The sequence below is a fragment of the Cebidichthys violaceus genome, unplaced genomic scaffold, assembly GCF_023349555.1.
Source record: "Cebidichthys violaceus isolate CVI_PGR_0920_01 unplaced genomic scaffold, fCebVio1.0.p SCAF_31, whole genome shotgun sequence".
Taxonomy (NCBI): Eukaryota; Metazoa; Chordata; class Actinopteri; order Perciformes; family Stichaeidae; genus Cebidichthys; species Cebidichthys violaceus.
Genome location: NW_027176495.1, coordinates 485760 through 497984, shown reverse-complemented (window position 1 = coordinate 497984; position 12225 = coordinate 485760). Strand labels below are relative to the sequence as shown.

The window sequence follows — 12225 nt, the reverse complement described above, 5'->3', positions numbered from 1 at the left end:
TCATTCCACTGCAGCACTTAGCGCACACGCACACACACACACACACACACACACACACACACACACACACACACACACACACACACACACACAGAAGTATCATTTACGACTGCTCAGTTCTCAGGCCCCCCCCCCATCTTGGATTCATCCTTGTGAGGCCAGCAGCAATTAGTACGTGTGTGTGTGTGTGTGTGTGTGTGTGTGCGTGCGGAGCAGGAGTTTAGATAAGGTATAGAGATCAGGCGAGCTATCGAGATTAAGAGATACCGTACCACATCCGTCAGCGGAGCGGTGTCGGTGCTGGGGGATGAGAAGCCCACTAATGGCCATATCTCAACAGATCCATCACGTCTGCATCTTGTTTACACGTTTAACCCCACATCACATATTGATGACTCACTGCTCATTAGCCAGTCGGTGGATTTGTGCACGGCATCGCGTGTGTCCATTTGTGTGTGTGTGTGTGTGTGTGTGAGGAGAGATGAAAGAGATAGATGGATTGATACAGGGACGTAAATACAGACAACACGGGCACTGCGGTTGTACTCGGGGCCCATGTAGTGTGTGTGTGTGTGTGTGTGTGTGTGTGTGTGTGTGTGGGGGGCTGTAAATATGTCTGCATTTAGAATGAAAAGGTCAACCCATCTCTGTCATTTCCTGTCTTTTTGGTAAAGTCAGTAGTGCTCTTATCACAAAATGATATGCTTATCCTATTTACACTATAGAAACTATATTAAAATCTAAAAGAATTCAACAGTACTGCATCATGCCACATATTGCTCTGTATTTAGCGGCTTCATCTTTGTCAGAACCAACTTGTCTTCCAGCCTGTCGTTATGAGTAATGGCACTGGAAGCCAGCAGCCTCAGTGACTGCTCATCCTCCAGTCTGGTCAGGCAGTAGTCTGTTTTCTTTCTTCTTCCAATTGCAAAGTTGTCAATTCCTCAGCCCTTTGTCGTGGTTCAACCAAGGTTTTGTCTCTGGTCACACCGTAAATAGGCTGGGATTAGAAGACGGAATTTAGTCATCGGTCATGAGGTTTGAGAGAGGATTAGAGGCGGACATATGACAAGATATTATGACGCTTTATATAGCAGCACTGATTCAATTTTAATCTTTTTTTTTTTTTTTCTTAATGTCTATTACATTTAATTTAATTTTAGAAACTGCCAGACGGCCCGAAAGATTACCTCAGTGGACAATAAAGATGTATTCTATTCTGTGATGAAGCTGCAAACTTGTTGTGTCCAGAAAATATGCGTTAATAAGCACATGAATGCTGAACAACTTTATCAATCGAGCGACACAGAAAGTTCCAAACAATCTGATGACTAGAGCCCGATCAATACTGGATCTACTGATCAATACTGGATTTACTGGAGGCTGACACCAACATCAATTTGAGAGTTTAAAAAAAAAAAATCCAATAACGATATATGAACCAATATACTGTAGTGAAATTGTTATTTATTGGCTTACATAAACCACAATATTGATATCTGCAGAAAGCGAATATCGGTCGGCACAAAGCGTTTTCTGTGTAAACCCACACAGGAGCGCTGGCGAGGAGTAGGTTGTGTCTGTTTAGCGTCTGCTGAACGCTGCAGTCCTCTCCTGTCGGGCGATAGCGCGTCTCCTTCTGTGGTCAAGTATCTGTCGCAATGGATGAAACTGTGACTCAGTCCCGGATAATGTTACATAATGCATCACCTGGCGACCTAGAGCTCAATACATTGTTGACCTGATTCCAGAACTGTGGATCACTGCACACATCTCTTGTTCTGCGCGTCAAATAGGCCCGGTGGTATGCGTGTTGATGGCTGTTAGTTCCCTCCTGTTACAGAGACAATCAAACAATCAGTTAATAGAGTCACATGAATAGTGTCAGGTCATAGTGTCAGGTGACAAAAAAACTAATTCAGTACACAATATGGTGTGTGTGTGTGTTTGGCAAACACAACACTGTCATGTACTGAATGCCCACTGAAGCTGCTAGTGTCTTTGCGTCATGTTTTCAAGGGTCTCAGTCTGTTAGTGAGAGTCAGCTGCATGCATGTTATGTAGGTGGAGCGATGACTCACGACACTACACACTGTGCGCTATGAACGATAAATAGACTCACGTGGCTCTCAAAGAATGTGCTGAAAGGACCCCGCCACTCCCTATCAGGAATTGCATCCCGCTCCGACACTGAGAGCCGGCGTACTCGCAGGTAAATGCAGGGTGGAGATGAAGACGGCGAGGAAACAACATAGAAACAGTTAGTTATGACATGACAGGAAACCCGCCGACGGGACAACAAGCAGGAGCGAGAAGCGGACAGCAGATGGGTGCTTATTTAGCTGCGTATAAAAACGGCATTACTGTATGGCTTTGGAATGCTCTAACCGTATAAAATGTAGACTCAAAGTGAAAATTGGAAAGCCACATTTAGTTTCCTGATGCCCATCGTCACACGAGGGTAAGGCTCAGATTCACTGAATTTTTGAATCTGGATGCAGTTGCTCTAAAATGAGTCGCGAAAACACGGACGAGTTCAGAAGAGTTTCCGGGCCGACCGGTAACCTCGGTGACCTCGCACGGACTGGTGTGACTGCAGCCAGACCAGACATGTTGCAGGCCGGGTCAGGTGACCGGCTGACCGTGAACGGCTATTGAAGTGCGGGTTTGGTGTTTGTAGTTGTGGTGAGCCTGCTCTTTCAGTCATAGAGCATGTTTGAGAATTTCGGAGTCTGCAGTCAACCCTGAGCTTTTGCGACGTCTGTTTGGAAGAGCACAGTGGATTGTTTTGTTTCCATTTCTTTTTTTTCCCCTTTCTAAAATGTCTCCTCATGAAAGAGTGCTTGAAGATACCAAGTAAACAGAAAGGACTTTGGGTTTGTTTGAGGTTCCTTTGTATATTTGAGAGCAAAATGAAAGGGCCACATTGGTAGACCTAAAGTACCCGATGCATGTCCTGGGTTTGGCAGCAATGACAAACAGTGTGGTTTTGAATGTAACGTACTGTACATGACGACACAGCTCGGGTTCCACAAATCTTTCAGGCTTGTTTTTGCTCTGACAAAGTGAAGACAATAGACTGCTTCAACAGCGTTGACGTGCTAAGCAACAGCTTGTGTCCGTGTTTACTTCCTGTCAGCTGATGTCGTTCACATACACTGCCACAAGGAACATATAGAAGAAGGAAGGGTCATTACAATGGAGGTGCTACTCTTTGGTGCCTGTTCTAGTGAAGTGAATTGGGAGGGCCTTGCATGTCCTCCTATTACCCATCATATCTGTGTTGTTTCACCTTTGACTGGAAAAATACTTCTACCAAATACAAAACAGTACATATACCAACTGTTATTGCTGACCAAACTACAATTATAACCAGATGTATTCATTAATGGCTCTGATTCTAGCTGTTTGCCTCAATGATTTACATTCATACTAGTGATCTAGCCTATATTTTTAGCGAGCATACACATAAGTCATGACAGCGGAAACTTTGCCATCACTCACCAACAATGCAGCTCCCTGAATTTATTAATAATAAATTTGTCTCAGAGATATTGCTGGCTAACTGTAGCTAAACAAAGTGCAAATGCTCACTGAGTTTATTGACGAACAAAGTAACAAGTACCGCTATAAAGGTCCAGACTTTTAGAGGCATGACATTATAAAATGTGATGATCGGTGCTGCTTCCTGACATTAATAGAGAGAGCTAACTAAGAAGCATATTCTAATTGTGGGTGGTGGGATAGGCTCTATTTAAATCTTTTTACGAGAATATGCATCTTCACTACTTTGATGTTTGTAATAAAGTTTAGAGACATTATCAATTATTTTGTAAACGGTAATAAAAATTAGGCAGAAGTTCTGCAGCCAGGATTTCAGAAATAAACTTTAAAAGGATAACTGACTGGAAACGATTATTATAACTACTGTACGCCTATCAAGCACTTCTACACGATAGTCTAACTGCTCTATTTCACTCAATTCTCTACATTGCCAGGAATATAATTCTGGTGGAGAAATATTATTTACTATTTAGTCACATGCAAGATATTGACGATAAGTTCAATCAGCCACAGTGATGCATTATTGTGTGGATGTTTACATCTTTAGTGTTCCCAGGACCCTGAAGTAATGACCCCTAATTTCAATGTTACAACATTGAAATTAACACTTACTGAATTAAAATGTAAGGTTAAAAAATATGTAGTGATTTAGTTATTCATCTCGGTTTCTGTATCTATGTTTTTGTGCAGCTTTGGGGTAAAAAAGATATTATAGTTACCTTAAATGCTGCAGCCTGAAGCCATAAGTTCCTCTCATTCACACACTGAAACGCACATTGTTCACACTCGCTTAAATTTACTAGATAACCCGGAGTAATCTTTTTATGATAACAGGCCTGACCTCTGGCAGAAGGGAAAGTGGTCTGTTGGCTGTTCTCAACAGGCGGGAGGCCAGATCTGGGTCTTGAGTTAAACTTTCAGACGTGCGAGTGACCCCCATCTCTGACTGTTCCCCCTCTCCCTTTTCTCTTTTATGTTTCGCAACAACCGAGGAAAAGCACCCCGCCTGGTGTCAGGTATCAGAGGGTTGCTGTACGTCTGCTCTGGTTTAGTGCTGCCTCACACACCAAAAAAACCCAACATTGTGCAAGAGGACTTCCAGGAACTTGAGAGGAACACAGAGTTGTTTTGCTGTTTAGATCCCTCCAGACTGACATGAGAAAAAGATTTATCTCCTGGAGGGAGGGCGAGGTTAAATTTGCTCATGCACAAGTGCTCAGACACACACTGTTCTGGAAAACATTAGGGCAAGATAACTGGTGAATTAACATCACATGTAAGGCCGGCGTTAGCTGTAACGTTTTCTTTACCGGGCTGAAAGTCCCTCTCGTGGCTCTAAGAGCAGCTTCCACAGCAGCGCTAAACATTAGTGTGGCTCTAATACTTTCCTATCTTTACAGCGCTAAAATCATTTCACAAGGACAAAGGAAAGGGTGTGGAGCCTCACCAAGCTTTATTTACATGCGCACCATTTCTTATACAAACTAGATTACAATTCAAAATGGAATACACAGGAAAAATACCCACTAACATCAAGTCGAGAAGAAGCAAGATTAATAAAGGAAAAAGTTCAGAGGGCGTAAGGAGGGGAGCTGGCCTGGGCCTCTAAACAATTATGAAAACGGTCCGAGAGAAGATAATGAAAAGGAAACGTCGAAGGTGGTTAAGGTATCTAGTGGTATGTTTCTTCTATTTTTTTTATTATTTTTTTTTTGCTTTTCTTAGCTTTAAATTTGCACGTGATGTGCTGCAGGTGTGTGTGTGTGTGTGTGTGTGTGTGTGTGTGTGTGTGTGTGTGTGTGTGTGTGTGTGTTGGGCACAAGAGGAGATAATCTGTGCATCAATGAAGCAGTAGCACTGAGTGGTTGTGTGGAAGGCCTGCTCCACTATGACGAAGTGTAAACTATCTCCCCAAAGAGCCAAAACATTTTACACTGAATATACAAAATGTTTGGAACACCTTCCTGCGATTTGAGATTTGCATTTTTTTTTTTTTTATCAGGGATCAATGACCCCAGGTTTAAATAGAATGGACTACAGGGTTCCCTGGATTTACCTCGTCAGACGTATTCACAGGAGTAGTTAAGTGCTTCTAATATTTAGTACGGTCAGCGTAGATCTCTCCAAATGCTTAGCAGTTCAGGTGATGGCGCGGGATTCCCGCTGCCAAGACGATGTGATAAATGCTCTGGAAATCTTTTAGATGCGACAAGTGCGTAGGAAAATTCCAGCTCGTTGTCAGATGAGGCTTCTAACCACATCGAAATGATGACCAAACACTCACCGAGAGCACCGGGACGTTAACCTGCTGTACTCCACGTGGAATAAAACAAGTGTGAAGCTGAGGAACGTCCGATAAGGAGGCTTCCCCCCCCCTGTGTCTGCCTCGATGTACACACACTCGCAATAATAAGCCCATTAATGTGGGAGGACGCAGCTCTGTAAGCCCTGATTTTAAAAAATAGAAAGTGTGTGTGTGCTTAAGTGCTAAAGACACAGGGTTCCTCTGTGAATTACAATTTCTGTCGCAGGACGGCACCATTGGAAGGGTCAAGGGTTACAGCTAGGTCATGCACTAAACCTCAGATAGCACAGTAGATCATTCTAGTCAACCATGCACACACACTCCTCTGCCTTGGCCTCAAAGTGATATACACACATCTGTACACTATTATACACAGCGGGGGCATACACTTCATGTCACTACCCCAGACAGAGAAGGGATACCAGGGTGCCCAGATGCTACAACAACGGTGCTTTCCACCATTTAAAAAAAATCTGGTTCAACAATTCAAATCGCTGGTAACAGTGTTCCCTCCTACGGCGCGTGTAACGTTGTTCATGACTTCTTCAACTTTACCTTCAGAGGTATCAAAAAATCCAAAGGGGTCAAGTACTACATGAGTATATAAGGACATACAGCGAGTATATATGCATTTCACACAATTCATAATGCATAAATACATGCATGCATACAGTCGGCTGTGCTGTATGCACCATGAGGGATAGTGAGGGATTACACATCCTCGTGAGATTAATTCAACAGAAATAAATTCCACAGATAAACACATACACACACGCAACATAAACATGTACTCAGGAGATACAGGAAATCACCTGCAGGAGCACCAGGCGTGTCCATGAGGGGGGGGGGGTATGTGTATGCGTGTCACAAGTCCGACGAGGAAAATAAAAACAAAAAGCCATAACAGCAAAACCAAAAATAACGGACCGCGTGAAGTCTTAATCCTGACGTTTATCTTCCTTCTTCATCTTGACGGCCAAAAGTTCACAGGTTACAAGTTCACAAACACAAAGCATTACTGTTTTTATCAAGAAATGTTAAAATACCATTAGAATGTGACTTGATGTTACTTAAAATGGGAAGCCTCCCTTTTCCCCCCTGAGTGATTCTATAGATGCATAAGAAGCCTCACAAGCTCATGACAAGAGAACAGCAGAGCTTAACACAGATCCCTGGTATTATTTCTTCTATCTATGTGTGTGCAACAAATGTGTGTGCTTGTGTGTGTGTGTGTGTGTGCTTGTGTGTGTGTGTGTTTGTGTGTGTCGTGATTTGGCTGCCAGCATGTCCTACTGTTTGTTTCAAGTAATTTGGCAATATACAGAGATAGCTTATTATTGTTTGACTCGAGAAACAAATGGCTTCTAGAGGAATGAGCCTTAAAACCCTGCACCCCCCCCCCCCCCCCTCCCCTCCCTCCCACCTCCCCTCCTCCCTCCTCCGTTTGCAGGTTCAACCTCGCCGTGCTACAAATGGCTGCAGCTTTGGGCTTCTGCAGGTTTATGGGTAAAAACAGAAAACAAGACGAAACAAACAAAATGCACGGCTTGCTCTCGGGGCAGGGTTCAACACTGTTTACATAGCACCTGTAATGGTGTGGAAATGTTCACAACCCTAGGACAGGTATTCATTTTGGCTACATCATATGCAGTGATAAACGACCCCAACAGAATTCATCAGAAGTTAAGAAATCTGACAAAAGACAAGACAAAAATCGTTCCCTGTCCTTCTTGAACTTTACACTGCTCTGTACAAATATCCATGACAGAGATTTTCTTCCTCTAGTCTTTTTTCATATTTTTTTTTTTTTTTACAGTTAGATTACAGATTTACAGATTTTTTTTTTTTTTTTTTTTTTACAAATGATAGCAAATATTTTTTGTAATATTCAGCTAATGGTAATATAACCCTCAGTATGCAACATTTAATTTAATTGAAGCAACAGAATTGGAAGTGCATGGCATTGAGTTGAGCAGTTTTGACTTGTAAGGGTCCTGAAAATGTGCAAACTGAAGAGTAGGTTGGTCTGTCGGTGTGTTTGCATGTACTGTATGCGTTGCCACTCAGCGAGTAAAGATACTCCATGTTCATCTTTTCCATTTCATCGATACACCAATTATTTCTGTGAAGACATGTATGATGCAGAAACAATGAGGATAAGACAGAAAAATCCAGAAAACACTGAACATTTAAAGTCACCAAGAGAGAACGGAGGGATATTCATCATAACACATCCCAGGAAACCACTGGATCAGATTTACACCACATCACTGCTTGATTTTCTTTCACTTTACACTTTCTCTCTGTCCTTTTTTTTTGTGTGTTTTCAACGGAAACAACTGCTTCAGTCTTCGCTTGATATGAAGTCCTCGTATATCACCTGAAACCCCTTCTGATGAAGCAGTGTCTCTTTGATGTCAACAGACTGGGTGTCAAAGGAAAATTGCATAAGTTGTGAGTTTGACATAGCTTTATTTTTGTTGTTGTTGTTGTTGTTGTTTCACAGGAGGCTTCGAGGGATGATGTGCAGTGTCTCTGGAGTCTGTCGGATTGTTCATGGTTCACCAGTGTGGGAGCGAAGGTAAAGCTCTCGAGAGGAAGTCTTCTTCTGTAAACACAGGGTTCGTATTTTTACGTTGTGCTGATGGCAGGTTTGGCAAAAAGGATGTTGTGTGTCTGATCTTCTCTTGCACTACATAGTTCAGACCTGGAGACATAAAGAACAAGATGATTATGACTGAGTGTTCATACCGTACTAACTAAACGCAAGAAATGCTTATTAACCAAATGTCACCAATCCAGCTTGTTTTGTTCCACTCTGCTCATTTGCAGCAGTAATTGAATGTGCTTAAAGCTACCACTGGTACTTCCTGCATGTGGCTCACAGTATCTGCATTTTGTGAAGGCAGAGGTAGACCTTTACCGTGAAACCAGAAGTGTTGACATTAACTTTTGCAGTTTCCATAAACAGTAGACACAGACTTTTTTTTTTTTTTTTGTCGTTTTGAATGGATGTAATACATTTTATTACGTGTTTAACAAATCTCGATGAATGAGAATGGCCCAGGAAACGAGAACTGACAATTATATCGGTCTGTGTTCTCGAAAAAAAATCATTCATCCGATCTCGTTCACACTTTGCGGGCTTGTTGCTGGGGACCCAATCAGCGGGGTCGGTAAAAAAAAAACACAAACTAGTGGAGAAGCGTTGTTGTTCAGCAGGTCAGTTTTGGTTTGAGGAAAACAGTCGAAGTGGTTTAGTGAAGAGATGCAGAGTCACGTACGCAATTACGTCGAGAGAACCTTTTCCATGTGGATTTACAGGACAATGAGTGCAGCATCGACTCTGACTAGGGTTTTATGACAGCAGTTCAGAACTTTATCCTCAGCTCTGTATCTGTTTGCAACACCGGTAATATTGTACAGCACGAAAATGAAAACAGTACAGGTAATATAGATACAATTTTCACAAGTCTAGAAAGCATGTTGGTGTATGAATATTTTCACTTGTAGCACACTGTCATGTAAGCTTACATATATCTTAATGAGTTCTACTGCTTTTACATTTTGTCAAAAAGAACACTAGTATCGTATCTGTGCTTGGCATTAGATTAAATGTGGGAACCGAGTGAGAAAAGGTCGGTTGCATCAGTGCATCCCTAATTCAAGGCCACATGACTTACGCCCATGCATATGACACCCAAACGTACACACCTGCTCTGCTCCTCCCCGGCCTGACCCTCTCAGCCGGGTACCCAGCTCTCAGAAGTCTGCTTGGTGTTTGCGAAGTTGCCGACTCCGTTCATGTTGGCCAGAGATTCAAAGTTACACTCCAGGCCATCTGCTTCCATCAGCTCGTTCCTAATGATGGAGTCCATATCACACTCCAGGCTGCTGTTGAACATGTCCAGGTCCAGATCTGTGGGGAAACGGTCCTGATAGATCCCTCCACTGCTGCTAATTGTCCCGTTTAGGAAGATCGAGGTGTCGATCTGCATGGAAGAGGAACCATTTCCTCCCAAAGGTGAGAGCAGGAGCTGCTGCTTGGCATTAGCCAGAGCGTTAGCCTCGTTGGCTAGGTTCAGGCCTCCGTTTAAAGACCTCAGGGAGCTCTGGTTGTGGTTGTTACTTTGAAGTATCTCCACTTGGCTGCCCTGAAGTCCTCCAGTGGTGCCAAAGGTCATTACGGGGTCATTACGGAGCATGAGGCCACGACGGGAGTTCTGGGAAACGATGGCGGCAGCGCTGGCCTGTGACATCAGCGGGTCAGACTGGGTCATCATGACATCGCTGGGGCTGTGGCTGTCAGAGTTGAGCAGGTCTTGTAGTGTCTGACTGCCAAAGCGAGAGAGGCTGATGCTGGAGAAGGAGGTCTGCTTGTTCTCCTGGATGGTCTGCATGGGGGCCGGACGCAGCGAGGAGCCTGCCGGGTGGGGGCCAAAGATGGAGTTACTGTAACCATTAACTCCACCGTTAGTAGAAGTGTTGGTGGAGGGAGAGGAGGTGGAGGAAGGTGAGCCTAGCCCGTTGGATTTGGACACAAAGTTGAACCCCGAGGAACCATTTGGAGCAGTCGGCCCCGTCACAGGTGGCACCAGGTTGATGTTATCCAGCAACTCATCCATCAGGTCATCTGTGAGTCCGTCATTCAGGTTCAATGTACCTGCCAGGTCCGCAAGGCGGGGCAGCTCAGCCGGCGCAGACTTCCCGTTGGTTGTGGCGATGCCAGGAGACAGCGCTCTGCCAGGGCTGGAGTACAGCATAGGCGAGAGAGGAGGCTCGTCATCGGGCACCTCGTCTAGCTCGGGGTTGGCCAGAATGGGTGAGAGGCGACCGCTCAGTGTGCTGGCGTTGGAATTAGTGCGGGAGCGGAAGTCCGTCCAGGCGTCCAGCTCCTCGCTGCTGCGTGACGTTGGGCTTCCAGGCCACTTGGAGAGACCTGAAGGACTGTCTCCGCCGCCTTCACCCGCTGCAGCGGCCGCGGCCTGCAGAGCCGCCTTCTTCTTGGCAGCGCGGCCGCGGGCCGACTTGGTGTACTTGTTGCTGTTGTCCATTGACACGGCACGGCGGCGAGGAGCCTTGCCGCCCTTCCCTCCCTCCGGGTTGATCATCCACCAGGAACTCTTCCCCGTTCCCTCGTTCTGTACGCGGATGAAGCGGCTGTGAAGGGAAAGATTGTGCCGGATGGAGTTCTGTAACAAACAAAGCAGAGAACGAGAAGAGACTGCGTTAAGTGATGCGTGTCAAATCCTTTTCAATCAATCGCTCAAACAATGACATGAATATTGATTTGTTGTGTTCTTTCTTCCCTTTCACCAATACAACATTCAATGAATACCTCTCATTAAGTCCAACAACACCGATCCATAAACAACCCGCTACTACGGATTCTGCAGCCATGTAAACAGCCGCTCTGGTGATTAGACACAAACAATGAAAAAATCCAATTGGTTCAATTGTTCATCCCCTAAATACACAGGAACACATTAACGTGTTGCAGCACTTAGCGCTGATGTCTGCATTGTTCCCCTGTAGCTTTTGTGTGGCGGTTATAAAGGAGACAGTGGTCTATAATCAAGCGTCTCCTCGATTGTGAATGACACATACAAAGAGGCCCTGTGTTGCTTAAGGAGCTCGTTCTGTGTCGGATCACGTGTGCTTGCGTGCGAGTCTTGTCTGGTGTATATTGATCAACTCTGAGCTCCTTCCTTGTGTGAGCCCTAGAGGCTCATTGTGGGGGAGCTGGTGCACATGATCAAGAATTTTGACTCCCTACACGGAGATGTATGTACACATTGAACTGCCATACAGCATCCCTGTTGTACCACTGGCTCTCTTTCTTATGTCACACTTTGCTTGAAGGCACTACTACAGGAGTGGTTCAAACCATGTTTACACTGTAGAGAAGTCAGTCCAACTCCGTCGCTACTCTTCTTCACTAATCGATTCAAGTGTGGATTCAATGGCGGATTGTATGATGTAAGCTCTGGCTTTGCAGTTATTCAAGACTCAAAACTCCCAACTACACTTGATCTGTAAATTAGACCCATGAGCATCTAGACAACCCTCTGTTAACACCAACGCACACACAGGCACCCACACACACAGGCACCCACACACACACACACACACACACACACACACACACACACACACACAGGCACACACACACACACACACACACACACACACACTCTCACACTCTCACACTCTCAGCCATCTGGTTACTCGAGAAGACATCATTTCATGGTTCTTGTGTGACAGCATAATGACACAAATAATGAAACAAACATGCACAAACATTTAGTCACATTGTCAAATATCAACTCTTCTAGACATATTTTATAAACAAAGGA

At 44.4% G+C, this 12225-nt stretch overlaps 1 protein-coding gene across 2 annotated transcripts in view; it reads right to left on the bottom strand.

The window, feature by feature from the left end:
• Window positions 1-7428: 7428 nt before the first annotated feature.
• The window catches only part of foxo3b (forkhead box O3b), a 38177-nt gene continuing 33380 nt past the window's right edge, over window positions 7429-12225 (bottom strand). Inside the window, exons 3-4 of one of the 2 annotated variants that reach the window (XM_068724581.1) lie at window positions 9584-11061; window positions 7429-8477 (exon numbers count right to left, since the gene is read on the bottom strand). In XM_068724581.1, the coding sequence (XP_068580682.1) occupies window positions 9613-11061 (1449 nt within the window). In that variant the 3' untranslated portion in view covers window positions 7429-8477; window positions 9584-9612. Of the gene's footprint in view, window positions 8577-9583; window positions 11062-12225 lie in introns of both variants that reach the window. The other variant, XM_068724580.1, reaches the window with a different exon arrangement.